This window comes from Electrophorus electricus, chromosome 2 (genome assembly GCF_013358815.1).
Source record: "Electrophorus electricus isolate fEleEle1 chromosome 2, fEleEle1.pri, whole genome shotgun sequence".
Lineage (NCBI taxonomy): Eukaryota > Metazoa > Chordata > Actinopteri > Gymnotiformes > Gymnotidae > Electrophorus > Electrophorus electricus.
This window is the reverse complement of record NC_049536.1, coordinates 17053772-17077773: the sequence shown is the minus strand read 5'-3', so window position 1 is coordinate 17077773 and position 24002 is coordinate 17053772. Positions and strand designations below refer to the sequence as shown.

General features: G+C 36.8%; 1 protein-coding gene across 1 annotated transcript in view; it reads right to left on the bottom strand.

Annotated features, from left to right (window-relative positions):
- The window catches only part of cacna2d4a (calcium channel, voltage-dependent, alpha 2/delta subunit 4a), a 74078-nt gene extending 50300 nt beyond the window's left edge, over positions 1–23778 (bottom strand). The window contains exons 1-24 of the mRNA XM_027008739.2: positions 23675–23778; positions 21109–21190; positions 19289–19405; positions 18660–18719; positions 18303–18465; positions 17956–18087; positions 16936–16996; positions 15983–16133; positions 15747–15821; positions 8848–8937; positions 8549–8662; positions 8017–8095; positions 7646–7779; positions 5939–6016; positions 5711–5791; positions 4400–4474; positions 4061–4147; positions 3827–3898; positions 3618–3679; positions 3464–3531; positions 3331–3376; positions 1626–1723; positions 687–780; positions 490–582 (exon numbers count right to left, since the gene is read on the bottom strand). Of these exons, the coding sequence (XP_026864540.2) occupies positions 490–582; positions 687–780; positions 1626–1723; positions 3331–3376; positions 3464–3531; positions 3618–3679; positions 3827–3898; positions 4061–4147; positions 4400–4474; positions 5711–5791; positions 5939–6016; positions 7646–7779; positions 8017–8095; positions 8549–8662; positions 8848–8937; positions 15747–15821; positions 15983–16133; positions 16936–16996; positions 17956–18087; positions 18303–18465; positions 18660–18719; positions 19289–19405; positions 21109–21190; positions 23675–23778 (2216 nt within the window). The remainder of the gene's footprint in view (positions 1–489; positions 583–686; positions 781–1625; positions 1724–3330; positions 3377–3463; positions 3532–3617; positions 3680–3826; positions 3899–4060; positions 4148–4399; positions 4475–5710; positions 5792–5938; positions 6017–7645; positions 7780–8016; positions 8096–8548; positions 8663–8847; positions 8938–15746; positions 15822–15982; positions 16134–16935; positions 16997–17955; positions 18088–18302; positions 18466–18659; positions 18720–19288; positions 19406–21108; positions 21191–23674) is intronic.
- Between the last annotated feature and the right edge of the window lie 224 nt (positions 23779–24002).

The window sequence follows — 24002 nt, the reverse complement described above, 5'->3', positions numbered from 1 at the left end:
TTATTTTTACATAAATTAAAAGTTATCTGTTCCATTTACCTGATTGTCTCAGGACAATCATTTACTTTTAACTGTTTCATTTTATTAAATAAATTATTATTAAAAGTTAACTGTTCCATTTTCACTCTTTAGGCAGTTTTTTAAATATCTTTATAAATACATCAGTTTTGTAATAACTCAAATGAAACAATGCACTTGTTGCTTCAAGGAGTAAATTTTCTTGTAATAGCCACAGTAAGTCAATTGAATACCACATTAAAAATTGGACTAATATCTAAAATTTCCTTGTGGTTACATTACCTGCCATTTGAGTTATCTTTTAATCCTTAGACACTGCATAAGTTCTACCTTTCTAAATGTTATTCTAATACTATTTAGTATTGATTGTTTATTACTGAATGGGAGAGGATAACCCCTTTTTTCCTCCAACAACATGTCCTCATTACCTCATTACTCATTACTACAAACCCAAGGTTGGCAGATACTCACTTTGCTACCCGTTTCTCAGCACCCACATATCTAAACGTCCTCAAAAGACCAGAACGAGTGCCTATGAACGCTGTTTCAATCCCGTCATCAATCCTGCATCACCCACAACATAAAGAAGGAAACCAGGTTGCTGTAAAAGCTTAAGCATGTTTCATGTTTCAGTTACAAAAACTGTATGTGCTACAAAAAATAGTTACCCAGATGCGTTGAGCAATATGGCAGTCCAGTATGCCTCCATAGGTGCTGTAACCACCACGTCAAAAAGAGTCTGCTTGAGGAGAACCTCATCACCTAGAGCACAGATGCATTAGTGAATAAAGACAATCTTGTAGACTTCTGTAATGCTGAGTGATTTTCCATTCTCTGTTTTGACTGAAAGAACAGGGAGAGGTGCATAGTAAACAAAAGTAAACAAAAAAAAAGTTGAAACACTTGAAAACTACAAAACTTTGGAACTTTACAGAAGAAGAAAAAATCAACATCTGTTAGTGGACCTATGCAATATTATTACAAATAAACCGTGGACCATTCTTTATATGTTCATTCATGAAAATTGTACATATGTTTGAACAGGTTTGAATTCTCAAAGTTAGTATTCATTAATGAGATGAATTATAGCATTATTAATATAAGACAAAGACAACTATAGTAAGCTCATATTTTCAAATGAACAATAATGGTCAGAAGGCAAAACTAACATGATGGAAGAAACCCAAGACTCTTCTCATGTGTTGGGCAAGATTACTGCGAATCTTCAGTGGCAAATATTTCTTCTTTTAGCTTCTTTTCATTAGTTTTCAAGTCCTACCCCATCCTGAACATGCACCTAGTGGCCTAACACGATTGTTCTACATAATAATTACGGTAACATGCTTCGGTATTCTTTGTTTAGTGGTTAACTTTTCAATGGTGGAGAATTCTTCATGCTAATAGTATGATCAGACTACTTCTGTCTTCTCCATAACATTCTGTCCTATTTAGTTACAAATAGCTTAGCTTTCTTAGGCTAAAAAGATTTTTGGTAACCTTAGTGTTGTTATCTATTCAATGTAATCCTTTGCAAGGTCGCTTTCTGTGTGTGTATACCTGTGACTCACAATTCACCTCTACATAGGTAAGAAAAAGCTTGAACTCACACCGCAGGTCAGGCTCTTTGCCAGTGAGATAGTGGGCTACAGCCTGTAGCTGTGTTAATTCATGATAGTTAGGGTCACTATCAGTTTCACAGTATGTCCTAGAAAAGATTTTAAAAAGACAATAATAAGGACATATATTGTTACTGATGTGAAGAATCAAAACTATTTCATTTCTATTTACTAACCTTCTGGAGAATTTTTTTTTAATCTGAGTGAGTGAGGGTTACACAGTAAGCATCAAGCAGCAAGCTCTGGTGGAATTTTTTTCTGACACCTTTTTATCATAGCTAGCATTACCTTTTCAGCAATTTGATATAAAGTAGCTCTTTTGTGGGATTCTGGTGCTAGCCTTTACTCCCCATTCACATCAGTGAACCATGGACAAAACATTGGTTGTCCTTCCTTGTACCACTTTTGGTACATACTAACCACTACATAAGGGGACCCCATTAGACCTGCTGTTTTGGGGATGCTCTGACCCATTCATCTAGCCATCATAACCTTGTCAAAGTCCCTCATATTCTTACGCTTGCCCATTTTTCCTGCTTCCAATGGGTCAACTTGAAGAACTATCGAACTCTCTTTTCACTTGCTGCCTAATATATCCCAACCCTTGGCAGGTGCCACTGTAATGAGATAATCAATGTTACTCATGTCACCTGTCAGTGGTTTAATGTTGTGGCTGATGATTGTATACTAACTACTTTATGAGCAACACCTACTTTGCACCACTACTCACTGGATACCTTAATAGGTACATTGTATTGATGTGAGCTATACATTTTACCTATGTGCTACCATTTCTCCTTTTATCACAGGTCAGTTTTTAAACACAGGATCACTGATGACTGGATATTATTTGGGTAGTGAACCACTCTCAACATAACTATTATACTAATATGTTAGCTGCATACTAGTGAGTGTATGTCTACATTATGAATTGCTGGAGTTTCCACACATCGATGTCACTGCTGGGTCACAGCACACCAAATATTCAGTGAGCAGGGGCCCTAAATTGACCACTCATAAAGGGCTAGAGGATGGCTAAGACAGGTTTGCATAGCAACAGATATAGTACAATATAGGTGAGTCTCTACTAGGTGTTCCTGATAAATAAATGTTTCTAATAAAGTGTGTGTAGAGTGTCCATAACATAAAGTACATAATGTATAATACATACAGGCATAAATGTATATAAAGTGTATATAAATGCCACTTTCAGCAACCAAAATAATTCTTTTAGCAATATTTAATCCATTGTCAAATGGGCCCATTTGACTAGTCTATGTCGTACAATGGCGTTAGAGAGGATGATTAAATTAAAAACACAATAGCTTTTGCCTTTATCCAAATCAACTTAGAATTATAAACCAAACACAACTTGAGCAATTGAGGGCCTTGCTCAGGGGCCCAACATTGGGAACTTAGCAGTGGTGGGGTTTGAACTGGCAATCTTCTAATTACTAATCAAATACCTTAACCACTGAGCTATCACTGCATTAAGCCACCCTCCACTTTAGTTAACTGACAAAAAAGCCAAATAGCATTGGTCACATTTTAGTCATTTGATTGTAACCTTTTATGTAGGTTTAGGTAACCAAAGAAACTTTACAGCAACTTTAGGCAACAAATGTTTTAGTAAATGAAAAACTGACGTGTGCTCATGTCTCAAAAACTGAAATTTTGATTCCTCTTACATACTTACCACTCATTTGCTATCATAACATCAGATGCAGTAAGATCATGCAACCCTGAAGGAGAAGAAAGGAAATTAATTAAAAGGTACTAGGTCAAGAAAAAGCAATTTAAGGAAAATAATCTGAATACTAAAGAAAAACCTTCTTCCACTGAAATGTTTCCTGTGAAGATAAACTTGCCATGACCTTGTGGGAGCATAATTCCAAGACTGTAATACAAATAATTAGATAAATAAATAAATTTTAAAATGTGTGATAGTATATACAGAAATAACCATCCCTGATTACTATTTACCTGAATGGAGTCTCATTGATGGTTGTGTAGAAGTAATCATTTTTCAGAAACATAACCCTTCTCTGGGGAGAAAAGCATTTTGTAATGAGAGTATTTGAATGCTTCCAGTAAATAAGAAAATAAAAACTATGGGCTACAGTGAAATAAATTGACAGTCAAACTGGGAATGAGAAATCATATAAATCAGAAGAATGTCAAAGGTCACACACCCCTTTGTCCAATGTGGTTCTCACATCCAGAGACAGTGTTCCTGTTGTGCCTTTCACCATTGCTGTTCTCAACTGACACACACACACACACACACACACACACACACACACACACACACAAACACACAGAAACACACACACACACAAAGAGCACAATTAATCTGTCTATTGAACATAATATTTACTACATGTGTATAAGCTGGTATATGTATTTAAGATCATATTTTAACTCACAGCATCATCAGTATCTTGCCACTCAATCTCAGACAGATCAACACTATTGTAATTTGGCTTGGGCTTTAGCTTCTTTCCCTCCTTGTACTTACAAACAAGATTTTAATAAAGGTCAAACACACATTCCTTTTAATCTTATTTAGTGCTTTATGTAATAAACCATTTTAATATAAGCACTGATCCAACAGAAAATGAACAGGGTAAAAAACAAAAGATTTTTGTTACAGAACAAAACAATATTTTAAGCAGCAACAAACAATGAGGAGTCCAAATGTTAGTGAAGTGCTGCACAGCAAGAAACTATGCAGAGTTTGTCTAATATTTTTCAAATGAGCTTACTAGTGGCCGTAGATCTGGATGCGAGAGGATGTAGCCATTGTTTGTGTTTAAAAATGCATAGCCATGAACTCCAAGCTGCGAACAAATAAAGAATATATATAACAATAGAGAATGTATAAACACAATTAAGAACAGTGACAAAGATGAGGAGTACCCCCCTCTCCACAAAAAAAACAGAACAATTCTAACAAAATGTTTAAAGAAAGTTAAGAAATGCATAACCATGAACTTCCACCTGATAACAGGGATGTTACCATTTGAAACTTTCATGGTATAATAATCTAATGTAAAAATGGTTTCACACTATCACAGTTTAAAATAGTTACAAATAAAAAAACAACAAAAACAAGATGAAAATGAACTGAACAATTAATCATGAAAAATTTTAACAAAGGTCTGTTTGTATATCCTGTATATACAAACATGTATATTGGCCAGAGAGATGTTTTAATTAAATTAAGGTAGGTCATGCTATATAGCCTACAGCTGTAATTTGGGCTATCATTCATGTAGCTGAAACATGAAACATTTGATTTGCATGGACTTAAAACAACACAGCCAGTGAGTTACTTAAGAGAAAAAACACCAGCTTTTAATTATTTTGTGCTTTTCTGAGATGTGTGTCAGTCATATTATTGTTCAGGACAGTGTTTTTCAAACTGTGAATTTCTCTGAGAAACAAAACAAACTAGTAATAGTAACACTAGATACTAGCACTACACTAGCACTGCTGCTAACTTCGAGATGCATCTTAAATGGTGTTTTGAAACAGGTGACAGGTAACTGTCATTTACAATGTGTAACGGTCCCCTGCTCAGCTCATTCCCCTAAGCCCATGCATCCTCTCACCACATAGCCATTGTGTTTGTATCGTCTTGTCTGTATGTGTGTGTGTCTTCCCTCATTACCATGGCCACATCCTTTAAGTTACTAATCCGTATTACCTGTCTCTAAGGTGTATATTTAAGTCCCTGTATTGTCAGAAGTGTTTGTCTGTGCTTTGTCACAAGTATTACCTGTTTCTCTGTTTGCAACTTTGTTTATTCTAGTGTAGTTTGTCCTTGTTCTTCATGTTTTGTTTTTGTTTTGTTGTGTTTTAATAAAAGACTTATGTCAGTTATAGAGAATTGCCTCAGCATCCTGCTTCCTCGTCATGTCTCAGTGTTACACAGTGACTAACCATGAAACTGTGATCGTAACAACTGTAACAACCCTAATATTCACCAAGCCAAGATACAAATGAGAAATCCACAGTTTAGTTAATACAACTGTAGAGTAACACCACATCTTGACGGTAAACTGCAAAAACACCTTGAATTGGGGAGCCAGTCTCATGAGCGCTTTCAAAGGAACATCAGTTCCAACCACACCCAGGAGTACACCGTGAGACAGCTAGAGAGGGAGGGAGATCAAGCACACTTATATATGCAAAATCTTACAAGCGGCATATGACATGGAATATCACAGAACAGTAGTCCTTAAGCCAAATACATTACAAAAGTTATATAACATTTGGGGGGGTTATTTTTGCTGACTCACATTTTTCTCTTTCTTGCTGAACACTGGCATGGCCACCGAACTCATAAGCTGCAAGCTCTGGGCCTGAGTGCTAAACAGCTGAAACAGAGAGGGATAAAGTGAGCGAGCGAAAGTAAGGATGGAGAATAGTGACGGTGCAAACAGGCCCATCAGAGGCTCATGATGTAACAATAGCTAAACTAGAATCATATATCAAATATATGTGATATATATCAAATATGTATTTTGAGAGCATTGTATACATTCAGAAATGGCTTATTGGGGTTTTCATCTAAAATACTCTCTTAAATCTCAAAGAAAATCTCTTGAACAATCTTGAGTGAATTAATAAAACAACACATTAAATTAGTGTTTATTAACAGAAAACAAGCTTAATCATGAGTTAATTAAAATTTTCCTGTAAAGGATCACAATTGATTAAACCAAGTAGTTGCCTGGGCATTGGTTTAGCTAAAAAGGTTAATCATATACTCATTAACCAACACTGAAAACAGACATGATTTCATGTCATTATGCTAACATGGTAGCAAGCTAGCATGCAAGTTGATTAGTTGATTCAGCATACATTGTAACTATTAATTATTCAATAATGTCTCTCAATTAATGTCTCTCAATTAAGGATTTTCATCAAACTATAGGAGATTAATGCTTATTGTATAAACATAGTTTAGGAGTCCAGTAATCTAAGCAAAGTAGCATGCTAAAAACCTAAGACATAAATCCCTCCAGTATGTACTCCATAAGCAGTCAGGATCAGAAAAACTGGCATTTGAGAGCTGGCATCTGGAGCTGGCATCTGTGCCGTCGATAGCAAGTGAACGACGGCCTCATGTTTAATCACACAGTAACACCAGGCATGATAAGATGTGACAAAATGCACCTGCAATATACTTTAAGCACCAAGAACAGTCAGCTTTATTTGCTGCTGTAATTGAACTAGCTAATGTAATCAATTTCTTAAACATGTTCCGTACACTTCGGCTTCACATCTTCACATATAGGGATCAGTACAATAGAAATTCTTAGGGAAAAAAGGTACAATGAGAGAGAATGGACTACTTCAGTGGTTAAGTCTGGGGGAGGTCTGCAAGAACTTCTTAGTCAATTATACCAGCCTTATTTGTAACGCCAAAACATTAGTGTTCAGATAGGCCACTATTAGCCAAATTCCCACAGACTGAAACACTACTATAAAGCAAAATTGATGCCTAATCTGAACTTTCCATATATAACATCACTTAATTGTGGGCTGTGTTCACATTGCCACACAAATACAGTACATTAAAATATTTCTCCATTAATACATTAATAAAGATTATTCCACCATTAAAATCTACAGAAGTGCCTTTATCTCAGCTGTCGTTATTTGAAAGAGAATAAAAGACGTAGACAGATTGAATAGAAACATGAGAGACACACAGATAGGGTAAGACACACAGACACTTTGAACAGAATTATAACAGATGCGCATCAGCTTATTACTGGTAATAGGTCCAATTTTATTATTATATGTTTAAATTTCAACTATATGACTGGTCAAAAATTTTCCAAATCCTAAAATGAAATACATTTTTACTTTGCATTTTCCTCTAAATTTAATAATACAATATTAACATGTGGAAATGATTAAAGAAAGAAAGACAAAAGAAAAGAAAAGACAAGAAAAGAAAAGAAAAATAGAAAAAGAAAAATAATGAACAAACTCACCACAGTGTCCATGTAGGCCTCTGTCCAAATTATATCATGACTGTGGCTGATGACCATTGGTCGACTGAGAACATGTAGATACTCCATAACATTCTGTTGTACATCTGCCAGAGTGGAGATGTGTGCATAGTACCCTAATCACATCCCACCCACACACACAACCACACCAACACACCTGATAAATTACACAGAATTGTTTTCCTGTATGCCAACAAGGGACGGCTCTTGCATAGCTGGAGCAAAACCAAAGACAATTAAAGGAAAGTTGGGAATGCATGGTAATGATCATTGACTAAAACACTGAGCACATGTTCACTTTGATAATAAAAAAGTGTATTTAACTTTATTTACCTTTAAAAATATATAGTTACCTTTATTATTGCAGGCAATCCATTTGACATTTTCAGCAAATGTTACCTCTCGTCCAATGAGGTACGTAAACACCCGAACCTGATTGACACCAAGTCATCCAAGTTATTTAAAATCACACAATGAAGAGTAATAATAAAATAATTTTAAAAAATAATATCCTTTAATTATAATGTTATGTTGTCCTCAAACAGATGAAAACTTGGTCATTTCAACCAAAATTAAGTACAAAATGTCTATTATTGCAAATGTAATCACTAAACTGTTTTCTTATCTTTCTATTTCACACCGCACTTAAATCGCATATTGCTCTTATTTATTTTATAGTCCTATGTATGTTGCAGTGTTTAAGTGTGTAATTATGTTACATAATATATCGTTATTATTTACCAGCCACTGAAGCCAAAAGCAAACTTTCAGCAACAGTAGAAAGCAATATTAATAATAATTATAATGAATAACAATATAAAAATATACTAACAACAATTCACACAACATTTTATCATATTAATTTGAAGGTGTCTCTGTGTTTACCCTTCGCTCTGGCCAGTTAAACTCCTCAAACACCTGCTGAAAATCTTCCATTGCACCATCAGTGATCAGCATTATTGCCTGGTTACAAAGACTTCCCTTGCCCATTGTGACAGCCTGTACAAACACAAAGTAAATAACATAGCCCTCTAAGGTTTTATGACTACGACAAAAAGAAACACATTCATAGATAAATAAATAAATACATAGCAAAGGCTCAAGTGCAGACATATCACACCGCAAAGCCTACCGACACCAATAGACAGACAGGCAGACAAACATACGTACACATGTTCACGCACCTCATTAAGCACATGGAAAGCCTCTTTCACTGCTTTCTTCACCTTCCCCTCTCCTTTCACATGAAGGCCTCCCACTAAGAGCTTGAAGTGCTGGAAGTAAAATGAGATGATGCAGCAGACATTTATACAGACATTTCGCCAACTGTCCAGAAGTGGACCAAAGAAAAATATGTATTTTCAGCATTGCTTTTTGTAATGGTCAAATTTGCAGTGGGTATGGATCCAAAGTAAAATGTATTTATATAGTGCTTTCTACAACATACACTGTCACAAAGCAACATGAGAATCAGTACGGAGTGTTCTGATTCTCCCGATTCTCAAGGTCCAATTTTTAATCCCCTCAAGTATTTATAGTATGATGAATTATTTTAAATTAAATTAATTTCCAGGTAATGTGCTTTAGCTTCAGCCAAAAATAAGTGTGAACCAAAACAACTCTTTGAAACAAACATGCTGTTATAAACCACAAACATTCTAAACACTTTCTTTGAACAAGATCTGAAATTTGATTTTAGCAAACTTTAATTTGAATTGAATAAATCCCTAAACATCTAATTGAAATCTGATTTTAATGCATTTGAACGAGTTGGTGTATTTTCAGGATTTTTCTTGTTTGACAATATATTACTGTTTCATGCCAACACCACTGCTTTGGCGTATTAGCTCTTACTGCTCTCTAGCTGTTTATCAATTTTTTCCTTGGACTTAACTACATTCTACCTGGAAATTGGCAACTTCCATCAGTCACCTAAAACTACTTTATCATCACAAACTACATCCATGTACCGGAACGCTCCCCTCTCACTGTCACGTGGTACAGCCCGCCACATGACAGTGGGAGTTTCTTGTTTGTTTGTAATCACACCTACATGTCTGCACACACCTGCACCTAGTTAGTGTTCTGTGTTTATGTATTTAAACCCCTGTCGGAGTGTGCATCACTGTCAGTCATTGCTCTTGTTTGTGTTCGTTTTCACAATGTTAATGCCTGCGTTTGTGTTCATCGTTTACATTGTATGTGAGTGCCAATGTCGTAAGTGTCTGTCGATAAACGTCTGTCAGTGTCTAGGGAGTCCTACTCCTTGCCCTGCGGCACTCAGACCGTTACAATCCAAAGAACTACCAAAAACGTAAGTAATGTTAACGTTTTGCTTTTTCATCATGGCTTCCGTTCTCCTTCAGTGCAACATGTTTAGTTATTCTTCTTCCGTTGTTAGCGATTTTTATTTGTGAGAAGTGTAGATTACTAGTCTGATGGAGAAGATTCTAGCTCTAGAAGTGTGCATCCAGAACTTAGAAAGTGTTAGACCTATTGAGGAAGCTCTACGCTAGATGCCTTAGGGGAAGTTAGCAAGCGCTCAACTCCAGCACTACAGCCCTCGCAGCGAGGCGAATGGGTGAGGTTACGGAAAAATTGACGAGCTTCAACTCACCTATGGGAGCACTACACATCCCCAATTTGTGTGGTTTTCCCCACTCAGCAAAGCACCTGTTGAGAAGCCTGTTGAAAGAGCTCTGGTTGTAGGGGACTCTATTTTGCAACATCTGAAATTATCTAGACCTTTAAAGACACAGCAGCAGTAGCTGTATACCAAGGGCCAGGGTGCTGGACACTGCAGGTAATCTTAAGGTTTTAGGCAAGCATAGGTTCTCTAAAATAGTTATTCAGGTAGGAGCTAATGATATATGCCTTTGTCAGTCAGAGATTAAAAATAATATTGAAGAGGTGTGTCAATTAGCGAAGGTGATGTCTGATGTAGTATACGCTGTTCCCATCCCATTGTGGTGCGGTGATATAATGTACAGCTGGTTATCTTTGCTGGACTGCTGGATGTCCAAGTGGTACTCACAAAACAATGTGGGGTTTATAGATAATTGGAACACATTCAAGGCCAAGCCTGGCCTTTTAGGGTGGGATGGTATCCATCCTACTAGGGAGGGCGCTGCTCTCATTTCCTGTAACATAAGACATAGTCTCATGACAGACCTAGTTAATCTATTAAAATCCAGATTGGAGGCCAGGCAGCAGACAAAGAGGCTAAACCAACCATCTGCTGGTCACTACATGATGTCACCGGAGGTTCATCATATTGACACTGTATTTGTTCATCAAGTTCGACCACACGACCGTGGTGGGTCTCATCAACAAAGACAACGAGTCAGCATACAGAGAGGAGGTGCAAGAACTGGTGAGCAGGTGTAAGGTCAACAACCTGTATCTGAATGTTGACGAGACAAAAGAAATGGTTGTTGACTTCAGGAGAGCAAGGCGAGATCACTCCCCACTTGCCATCAACGGCTCCTCAGTGGAGATCATCAAGAACATCAAGTTCCTTGGTGTTCACATAGTGGAGAACCTCACCTGGACCCTGAACACCAGATCCATCACCAAGAGAGCCCAGCAGCATCTTTACTTCCTTCGGAAGCTGAGGGAAGCCCATCTGCCATCACCCATCTTCACTACCTTCTACAGAGGTACTGTAGAGAGCATCCTGAGCAGCTGCATCATTACCTGGTTTAGGAACTGCACCACCCTTGACTGCAAGACCCTCCAGAGAATAGTGAGAACAGCTGAGAAGATCATTGGGGTCTCTCTTCCCTCCATCACGAACATCTACATAACACGCTGCATCCGGAAAGCCACCAACATTGTGAAAGACCCCACACACCCCTCACATGAACTGTTCACCCTTTGGCCATCTGGAAGAAGGTATCGCAGCATCCAGTCCCGCACCTCCAGACTGTGCAACAGCTTCTTCCCAGAAGCCATTAGACTCCTGAACTCTGGCTAACTCCAATTCCAATTCAGATTCCAAAATGGGCACTTTTATACATGCTCATACATACATACATACATACATACATACATACATACATACATACATACATACATACATACATACATACATACATACATACATACATACATACATACATACATACATACATACATACATACATACATACACTCACACATTGTTTTGCATCGGACTAGTGCTGAAGTCAAACCTCACACAAATAAACTATGCACTCCTGTTGCAGTCTTGCACATTATCCTACTTGCTGCTAGAGTACTGTACTAAACCAGCACTGTACTCTGAACTGTTCTGGCTGCTACCAGTGACTGCTATGTTCAGGATAGCATGTCACTGATTCCTATGCACAACTCACTTTACATATGCCCAGTACTGTGTACTGCACTAAATAATTGCACTGTCTACTCATTTTGTATTTGTCCTGTTCTGTATTTATTATTGTTTAATGTTTATTTAATGTCATTTTTACACTATATTGGACTGTTTGCACTTGTGTAGCATGTTGTCTGTTGCACTGTTGTTTTGTGTTGCACCATGGTGCTGGAGGAACATTGTCTCATTTTTGTTGTGTACTTGTATATAGCTGAAATGACAACCTCTTTGAACTTGAACTTGAACTTGTTCTCCAAGCTAATACAGAAAACAAAGAAAAGCATTCCTCAATAACATTATTAGTATTAAAGAAACTGATTCACAGAACACTGCTTTCACAGTGTTCACAGAACATGGCTTTAAATGAAGCATATCCTTCTGCCTACAGATAGGTACACCGCCCTCATCTAACTGGCCTTGGAGGCAGCATTGCAGTTATTTTTACTGACACATTAGGCATGAACCAGAAAGCTGATTATAATTTCGAGTCCTTTTGAAATTATTTTACTAGCATAAATGATGTATCCAGCAATAAGAAGCTCACCCAGCCTCTTCCACTAATTGGCATCTACCAGCCACCAGGACCCTACTCAGAATTTATTAAATAATTTGCAGATTTCCTCTCTAATCTAGTCACTCTAGTAGAAAGAGCCATTATGGTTGGTGATTTCAATATTCGCTTTGATAGTGCCCAAGACCCTCTGAGATTGGCCTTTATTTCTATATTAGAATCAATTGGTTTCATCCAATGAATAAGAGAACCCACACATTCTGACATATGGTGTAGACATAGAGAACATAGTTATATTACCCCAGTCTGATGTCATCTCAGACCATTACCTAATTTCATTTGAACTACGTATGAGCTACAATATAGTAACCTTGCCTTGCTACCATTTGCATGATCACGCCAGCTACTGCACTTAGATTTATTGTGACTCTCCCAGACTTATAATTTTCAACTAGGATACCCTCAAACCTCACGGAACTTCATCAAATAACTGAATGCTTAGAATCAGTATTCCACTGCACACTCAATGATGTTGCTCCACTTAAATATCAAAAAATTAGTGACACAAAATTAGTACCTTGGTATAATGATCACATTCTAAAACAAAACACTTGAAAAATATAGCATAAATGGCACCACACTAAGCTTGTAGTCTTCCAGTTTGCATGGAAGAAGAGCCTTCTCAAGTATAGAAAAGCACTTATTACCACTTGAACATCTTATCTCTCGACCCTAATAGAAAATAACAAAAATAATCCTAGATTTCTTTTTAGTACAATTGCACATCAAACTAGGAATAAGACCAATGCTCAGATTATGTCACATAGTAATGAGTTCATATATTTCTTCATTGAGAAAATGAAGCACATTAGAGATAACATTAAGAGCATTAACATGACATTGGGCACTACTTGGGGATCAGAACAACTAAGCCAAAAATGACTCTAGAATCCTTTACACCTATCCAAGAGCCAGAACTTGCATCTCTGATCTCGCACTCAAAATCCTCCACTTGCGTACTAGATTCACTGCCCACACACTTTCTTAAGGAAATCCTTCCTGAAGTAATTGAACCTTTACTAAATTTAATAAACTCCTCCTTGAACCTTGGCTACAATCCTAAATCATTCACATTAGTAGAAATCAGACCACTTATCAAAAAATGTAACCTCGACCCATCTCTGCTTTCAAACTACAGGCCAATCTCAAACCTTCCATTTATTTCCAAGATCCTAGAAAATGCTGTATCTTAACAGCTAAACCCATATCTGCATCTGAACCAGATACATTAAGTTTTTCAGTCAGGGTTTAGGCCTTCACAGTAATATAAACAGCACTAATTAAAGTAGTTAATGACCTGTTGTTGGCTTCTGACCAGGGTTATGTGTCTTTGCTTATTTTGCTTGATCTGAGTGCAGCATTTGACTCTGTAGATCACAACATTTTACTAGATAGACTCGAAAATGTTGTTGGGATTAGGGGAACAGCCCTTCCCTGGTTTAAACTTACCTACCTGGTCACTACCAAGTTGTTAACCTAAATGTAGACTTTTCAGCATACAACAAGGTTAGCTATGTTGTCCCACAAGGATCTGTTCTAGAGCCTTTACCTCTAGGTGACAATATACATAAACACTGTGCTAGTTTCCACTGCTATGCTGATGATACTCAGCTATATGTCTTAGCCAAACCAGAGGACATATATCAGCTTAGTAGTATTGATGAATGCATAAAGGACGTCAGACATTGGATGTTGAGGAACTTTCTCTCACTTAATCCTGACAAAACAGAGGTGCTTCTATTAGACCCAGACACAGCTAGGTCCTCAGTCCCTAATTACTCAATGAGCCTCAGCGGTATCACAATCACATCTTCCCTAACAGTTAAATTTCTTGGAGTTATTAATTATCCCAATATCTTTTTTGAAGTTCATGTAATTAATATTTCTAGGACTGCTTTTCTCCACCTTAGGAACATTTCAAAGATTAGGAACAGGCTCTCTTCACATGAGGTATAAAAGCTAATCCATGCATTTATTACTTCAAGACTGGATTACTGTAATACCTTACTATCAGCCTGATAGTACTACCAAGTACCTAAACAAGCTCCAGCTAGTTCAAAATGCAGCAGCCAGAGTGCTTACTAGAACTAGAAAATTTGATTACATCACTTCTCTTAGCTACTTTATATGGGCTCACAGTAAAATTTTGTAGTGATTATAAAATACTTCTAATTACCTACAATCACTGAATGGTCTTGCCCCACATGGGCATTGAGAGTTAGGATAAACTGGTATGTTATTATGCTATCACTTCACCTCTCTTTTGTCACTCAAGAGAACAGCAGAGTGCTGATGTTCCAGTGTATGGCTCTTTTCTTTTAGCTGTGTTGCCATGCCTAGATCTGCCGGAGTGCATCATTGTACATTATAGTTCCCTAATTTGTACACCCCCGTACCTGGACATGCCTAATCTACTCTCTCTTTCTGCCGAGGTACACCTACCCCTAATGTCGTGATGTTGCTGAGTCTCATCCTGTCTCAGCTGCCATGGCTACCACCCCCTGATGTCCTCTGCTGTAGCCCACCACACCTCCACCCCAGCCAACTACTCTCTGTTGCCCTTGATGGCTGTTCTCTTGTGGGATGTCATGATGCCATGATGCCTCTACCCGTGTGTCCTCATATAGAATAACACATTTGGTGCTCAGAATGGTTAAAGGCACACACAAATTCCTCCTCCTGACTCATATCCCCAAGTAAATATGCCTTCTGCCCTACCCTTCCCTCAATGAGTTTTTACAGTAAATTATTATACTCTTCACATTGGCATCAGGAGCACGACATGTCATTGCAGTCAACTAATCAGAATGCAGATCAGTTGTGAATAGTGACTCTTCCACCTTTGCATCATGAGGCTAAAGCAGGCCAACAGTTCTCTGCATGCTAATGCTAAGAGCAGACTAAGTCCTGACTAATGAGTGTAAAGGGAGGAGAGTAAAGAGGAGTGGACAGCAGGAAATGGCAGGGAGAGAAAGTGGAAATATCTTTATCTCTGTATCTTTATATGTGTATTTCCTATCTCTGGGTTTTCCTTTATGTGTCACTCTGAACACTGTAAGTTCATTTCCATGAAAGCTGCAGCTCCTTGGCCTTTCAAGTAAGTATAATGATATTAATTTAGTCAGATTAGTGAATTTTACCTCTCGATTTTCTTGATTAGCCTGCACCAGTGTGCCTTTAAAACAGGGGTCCAAATACTGTACATAATCAGTGTACTGAAGGTCAAAAAGAAAGAGAGAGTCATTTATTATATTAGGCATTTACTGCATTCCATAGCTTGATGTGCTGTAATTACTAAATTCCCTGGTTTCATCTGAATTATGCATAGCAGAGAAAGGTGTGACATTATGGTTCTAATGGAATGTTGTGTACTTACAGCAATGACATTGACAAAGTCATTTTCTCCCAGGGTGTTCAGGATGGTGTTGATTGTGTGTTTGGCTATAGTCATTCTTAAGCCCTTCATGCTACCACTGGCATCTACCACTATGATGATGTCCTTGGGGGAGGTGGCTGCCTGGATATACCTAACAAAAGGAAGTTGTCTTTCATTCACTGCCATACATGTCAAATCTATATATCATATGAAAACATTCCTAGAGTAAAGGCAAACCTATATAACATGCATGAAGTGGATTTCTAAAACTATTTGTGTAATGTGTTTTGGCTTCTTAGCTCAACACTTGCCCAAGAAATTATTGTTATGATAAGAGCTCATAAGGCTGTGGGAATCACAATGAAAACTTGTCAGAAAGATGATACAAGGGAAGAATTTAATCTGCTTCAGATCTGAGGGCCATAGGATCACTATAAGAGTATGAGAGACTTTTATAATATAAATAAATATGAATGATGAATAAAATGGACTGAATTACTTGACAGGTGTGCACACACTCTCTCTCTCATTCACAGACACGTGCGCACACACATGCATGATTACCTGATATCTTATACTCTCAGCTCACATCAAACATGTTTTTTCTAATGTTGCTTTCGGGTTTTCTATGCATTTGTTTTTTATTCATTAGAGCTGTGGGCTTGTGAGTGTCATATTTAAAGGAATTAACTGTTTAAAGGAATTAACAGTCATGAAATGGACTAAAGAATAAAGACTTTAGGCCTGCTGCTGCTCTTTATGGTGCTTCACCCTGATTCCTCTCTCATGGGCCCCAGCCCCAGATTACAGATTATTTTTTCAACAAATTTTTGGAGCCTTGGTATCCAAATCATAAAATCAATTTGATCATCAAGATGAATAATAGACTGTTATTTAATGTTTATACGTGATCAGTGGCAACATCACACACACCTTACAGAGAGAGGACTCACCAGTTGCGATTCCTAACATCAAAGGTGACTACGCCATTTTCATCTGGTGTCCACTGAATACCTTGTAGATACAGGAAACAATGTTTTTTAATAGGTCTGTATTGTGGTCTATACAATGGTTAATACAACTCTGTAAAGAGCTGATAGTTTTTGCAGAATGTTTTAAAACAAGTAAAAGTTAAATAAAGGCTAAAATTATGTTCTTGGCTGCCTGTCAATACAGTGTAATGTATCACCTAATTTTTTTTTAAGATGTGGGAGTGCTCATGTATAATATAAAAGTATATGGCAAAATAAATACATTTATTAGTATATAAATTATATTTTTGAACTTATGACAGGGTGTGTTTAACCCTGTCATTCAGGAGGGTTAAATGCACATTCTGATACTGAACACTATGTATGCAGTTATTTGTGTGATGATATACATCCGTAGAGGGAGAGAAACTGAGAAAACAAGCTAAGTCATTCTCACTAATTACTTCACTAACATCACCCATCACTCTAATGTCTGCAGCTAATTCAGAGTCTGACATCCTCAATTTCTGAGGGAGCAGTTCTGAACTGCAGTGCCCTTACTCTAACAGTCTGCTCTGTGCTGTGTTACACTGTGCTATATGTTATTGTTTCATTCAGTTGGGTATCTTGATATCTAATTATTATTTCAAAACCACCTGTGGTGTGGTCTTTGGGCTCTTTAACCAATATCAGTTTAGCTGAAATAAAAAATAGTAATAAAATAAGTAGTTATAATTAAAACAGTGATACCAGCGATGAACGATAGTGGTTTAATGTGGACCATAATGTTCTCCAACAGTTCCAGTTGTTTACTGACCAAATATGATATGGCTAGAAGTCACTTGGAAATGTCATTAGAATTCAAAGTGCAGAAATCAATTTGAGAACATACGAACCATGAGAATCAGAACTGACTCCTTCTACTACTAATACTAATAATAATAATAGCGGTGTAGATTAGTGGAATAGTGGAATTAGTGAAATGCACTAGGTTAACTGTACCAGGATACAGCCTGAGGAAGCCAGTGGGGCTGCCAAAATATTGCCAGGTTAGAGTGGGGTCCTTCTCATAGTTGCTGACAAACACTTCATTTAAAGCCTCTGACATGTACACACCATTCAGAATATCTGGATCTGTGGCAAGAGATGCAAGGAGAATTACATGATGGGGGAAGATAATGGATGGAAAATCATAAAAATCTTGTAACACCTTGAAAAGAAGTACATTGCTGTCATTTTGCTATACATACTGAATTGTATAAAAATTTTTCACAATATGTGTTCTTTTTCATAATAGATGCAACAACAAGCAAGTATCTGACCCAACTAATTAGTAAGGGTTTTACTACCTTTGTTGTAGACACTGGTGGGCACTTGGATGACGCTCTGTTGTATGTTCACAGAAAGTCTGTTGAAGTGTTCATTTTTGTCCAGTGGAAACTCTCCACCTAACTCCACATAGTTCCCATCCTCATCCAGAGTGTTTATCAGCATGGCATTATAATAGTCAAACTACAGGAGGAAAATACTGTCAAACTTTAAATGAACTGAGTTTGCACACATCTTTCCATATGTAGCTGAAAGCGTGAAACCCTACTGCTTCATTCCTGTGTGCATACTGATGGAAGGGGTGTATTATGACACAGGGGGTGTCACACTGATGATTGAATGCCTGGACAAATGCACAGGGATGATCATATGCTCACCTTTAATGTGGCATTGTACTCATGGTAGAGATCAGCATCTTCTGCAGTCTCTGCCATTTTCTATATAAATATCACACACACACAAAGAACCTTTTTCTTTCTATTACAGCCTAGCAATCATAACAGTATTCTTATGTTGTGCTTACACTGTACAGTATAATTGAACAAAGCTGCATCTATGACACACTGACATATACATGCACGGTCTCTTTAACAAAGTTGTCAGACTATCACCATGGAAGATGACATTATTTGGTACAATTGATTCAACCTGTCAGCTAATTACCAAGGCCTTCATAACCTGAACTGGGAATCATAGCAAGGTAAAGACTAAAGTTTATAGTGCTGTGGACCTCCAGTACTCTATTGCATCTAGAAATACCACCCAGTGAAGGTAGTAATGCATTGTTTTTCTCCCCTGAGTCACAGTATATACCAACAAAACAAGAAAAAAAAGTATATAGGTTACCTTTTTGAACATTAATCCACAATTTCTAACAATAAATTATTATAAAAGACATGAATAGATTATAGTATAATATATTGCCAATCAGTTTTTCCCTGAGGGCTTAAACCTGCACATATTTAAATATGCATCTCATAATGGCTGAACACAATGACTGTCGCACTTTGACAGAATCCATTTTCCTGCCAAGCATGTTCTCCATATCTTTTGCAAACTTCTTCACCAGCTCCATGCCGTCCACCTTCTCAATCTTCACTATGGGCTCAACATCCTTGTACTTCTATAGGCGCATTCACACATACAAATACACACAGATACACACAAATTGATGACTACATTATCTACCTTTAGCTTTTCTATGTATTCCATATCTATACATTGGCTTTCACGTCTACATATTTATGGTTGTTTGCCTCGTTGAGTTTATAATTGGAGACCAATTTCTCTGTGATTTTAGGACAAAAATAATTATTTTTAACAACAAACTGGTAGAACTTAGACAACTTATAATATACCATATATATTCCTGCTCAAGCCCCAGGAGGGAAGAAAGACAGGTTTCAGATAATATTCTGGTCTTCTACAATAACATTGTGAATAACCAATGAAATAGCTTGCTGAATAATTTTTCCAAGACATATTTTGAAAAAAAAAAATTCTTCAAAAGCATACAAAACTGTGGTCATTGTCAGTCAGTAACACAGTTCCAAGGTTAAAACCACTGAAAAATGATTTGGTTGAAACAAAGCAATAAATGCTTTCCTGACATTTTGGCCAGAGACAAAAATCTAGACTGGAAATAATTCTCTACTGATAAGAGATACATCCACTTAATTATCAGCTCAGGCACTGGGCAAACTCTGAAGACACCTTTTGCTTCCAGTGTCAACACCACATTAGACTTTGGTAAACACAAACCCACATTTAAGGACCCATGTGTGTACATAGCTTGCAAACACCATTTACAGTTGGTCTGGGCTCACAGATACAGGATAATAATAAGAATCTAGTTTAACCTAGTTCCATATTAACAGAGCATATTGTATCAATTTCCTAATCAGGGTTTGGAACAGTATGGAAAGAGAAGTTTAAAAGGTGCTTTATGCTTTATGTACACAGGTTTCCTTATCATGGGATGTGTGTTTTCCTGTATACTTCCATGCTGTGTGTTAAGTCCTCTTTCTTCCACAGTAATCTTTCATCCACTGAAATCACTGTTCAGGTTCAGAAATTAGATGAGAGGTCAGCCTAAGATAATCTCTTTCCTCACACAAAGCATTTAGACTGCCAAGTTTCATTTTAGAGATTGAGGGAGAGAGAGAAAAGAGAAAGTATGGAAGAAATTGATGGGAGGAACATAAAGACTCAGAGAGCAAATCCCTTTTCCATGAGAGAATAGCAGGGTGAACTCAAGGAGGCACACAGCCAATACACATCTTACCACACACTTTTTCTTTTTCTTTCAAACAGATCAGACAATAAATGTTTCCACTTTTGAACATTAACAGTTTTTGACAAACTATAAAAACATTTTCTCAAATGCTTTAAATTTTGACAACAGATCATACTACAAAGCTATACTTTGCATGCAATCATTGTCATGGTTTGTTAATGTGTACAATAATATAATTGATGCTGTTTTAGATTCTTATCAAGTCTCATTGTTTACAATATGCTTACAGTTTTGTAAAAAAACTTTTGCCAAAAAGAGCAAACTGGTAGATTGTCAGGTTGTCTATAGGGCCTCATAAATACCTACAGAATGAATTCCATTATAATGAAGAGTCCACTAAGAGTGTATCTAAAAATAATATCACACCTGAAAACATCTTTGTATGAAATTTCTCAGCATTTATCTTTCACACCACCCAATCCCTTATTTGATTCTGCCCCAGTATGCACTGGAGTATACCCAGACTCAGTGCTGATTCAGTGATCTACATAAAACAGCATCACATACCTAAAATGTTAGCAGTGGCTTACCTTCTGCAGTAGTTGAGATCCAGAGTATCTGGTTGATAAGGCAAAGAGCTGTTTTCCAAATGTGTTGGCCCACTGCTGCACACTGTGCAAGAACAGCAAAAATTAACCACCTAAAGCTCATGACATGACCAGGGTGGTAGCCAGCCAGCCAGTGGTAGACTTAATAAAAGCTAAATAATCATTACAATAAAGATTCATTGGTAAATTACATTGACTTTAAACCATTAAAAATCAATCTGCTCTATAACCCAAAGAGCTTGGCTGTTTCAGCCAAGTGTCAGTACAGTGCATCACTAAGTTAACTGTCTTTTTCCAGTTTTCCTAATTCCCAGTTGGCAGGCAACTGTGGCAGTTTGCACAGTCTTAATGACCACAAGCTATCTATTTATTTTTAATATGATTGTGTTTTGTCAGATCTGAATGTACCAATACCAGACCATTGAATTGGGCATCAAACTGTCTTGGGCAGAGTAACCTAGAGCACCTTACAAAGTGATTACAAATAATAAATAAAATATATGATCACATGTATAAATCTTTTATTTATAGACTCATAATTGGGAAAAGAGTTAAGATCATCTTGAATTAAAGGGACATAGTGAATCTTATAGACTTTGTAATAATGGCAAACAATATGCAATCTACACAGCAGTGTGATAACACTTCTTCTAACCTTGTCAACATGTGTGAGTTGGTGCAAATTAAAACTTTGACAAGAAAATCTGAAAGCTTGCAAATCATTAATAAAATCTGCATGACTATTTGGCAACAAAATATATTTCTAAATTAATTTTTATATTTCCCTTAATTAATATTAATATGTTTTATATGCTTAATTTTGTATCATAAATGCTCAGTTTGGAATTCCCATAAATTCCACCCCCACATTTTGACTTAACAGTAAGCCTTTTAGTTTATTTAATTCATTCCAAATTCCATTTGAAATTTATTTCTTGTTCATATAAATGCAACAAAATGTTACTTTTTAGTCACATCATGATAAACATAAACAATCAAATATTAACAATATTATAACAGTATTAACAATTTTATATAACAATATTGATAATCTTAACAAATATATTTAAAAATATTTACAAATCAAAATGTTTAAATCAACACTAGCTTTGACAAGGGTACAAATCTGAACATTTTCATGCACTTAAAACTGGATTCCCCTGGGAAAACTGGGAAGTTATTTGGCATATCTAAGATAGCTAACTCAGTGATGTACATAACCAACACTGGGCTGAAATAACTCAGCTCTTTGGGTTATAGCATCAACCCAGGTTTTGGGGTTATACAAAATATTTGGGTAACTTCAAAACCCAGTGCAGTGTTACATTGCAGTATAGAATATTGGATGTGAAATATAAACACACACACATGCACGCATGCAGACACACACAGACACACACACACACACACACATTACATTTAGGGTGAAAGAAAATAAACACTAACACACCATTTCTGTGATTCAATTATATCTTTATCTTTAAATAGCTACATTATTTATAATACAAAAACATAAAAAGTACTGAATGACATGAAAACACATTTTGAATTAAAGTTTAAATATTTGTGAACTAAAATATATTAAACAACATATAAATATATATCAGGCTCCCTGCTCCAGACTCCTATCCACCTTTAGAATATTCTTCCAGCTAGTGTTTGGGACTCAGACACAATGTCAGGTTTAAGTCTAGGTTGAGAAATAACTCAAGCTTTTAGAAATCAGCTTTCTTGTGAGATAAATGGTTCAGATTGCACGATTCATGAACATAGAGCAGTACAGTAAACTGAGATTGGTGCTGTTGTCTCCCTGCTTTCATATTCACACGGGTTTGGTGTTAGAGGAACAGAGGTTAATGGTTCAGAAAGCTCTTGTGCCTCTGGTACCTAAATTTAAAATACCTAAATTTAGCTAAGCTGTTATAGCTAGGTTTACTGGAGTCTCTGCTGCTCTCTATTATTCATTTATATATATCCAGGTAACTATGTTTTTTAATTTTGCAAGCTGTATAGTTTGAAGCTCAACCAGGAAGGTGAGTTCATCTGTCCTCTGGAGGAGTGTGACCACTGTGGAGTCACATTTGCCTTATAATCTGCATGTGCCACTTAACCTCCTGATGAGATTAAAAACTGCGATTGTTATTGAGGCTTTACTGAAGAGCTCATAGACTTTGTATACAGTCTATGGAACAGTTCATCACTGCCTCCCACTGCACACCTACTAAACTGTGTTTAGATATTTTCTGTACAGAATCTTACTAGAACAACCCTATTGATTCTAACTGAATACTGCTGCCTAAAGATTATCCACTGTTGTGCTTTCATCAAATTGTATTAGTCATTTCTTATCTTAATAGTCATATACCTTTATTGCAAAACACAACTTTAAAAGAAAGAAAAATTATTCTTGCATATTCTTTAAAGGTATTGTAATATATCTTGGACAAAAGTATTGGTATCCTTTGAAAGTTATAAGAAAAGATTTCATTTTGGTAGTATTTTAAGCATCTTAAGCAATTGAGTTAGCCTAGTAACACATTGTACTCACATTTCAGGCGGGATCATCATCTGTGCACCCACAGAGAGACATATCCATCTGAGAGAGACGATCCAAAGCATAGCAATGCTAATTCTTCTATCTGTCCATATCATGGCTTCTGCCCTACTGAGGAACCACCACAGTATCAGCACGGAAGCATGCAGAACCAGTATGGTTGTTTCATCAGCATGAGTGAGCTAATTCAGCCAATTTGCACACACCACCAAGGTCCCGTGGTGCTCTAGAAGTTTCAACTTCAGGGTATAGGTGTTTCAGGTAAAAGACCTTGGATTCTTACAAAATTCCACTTCTGCCATTCTTCATCACCGACTTCCAC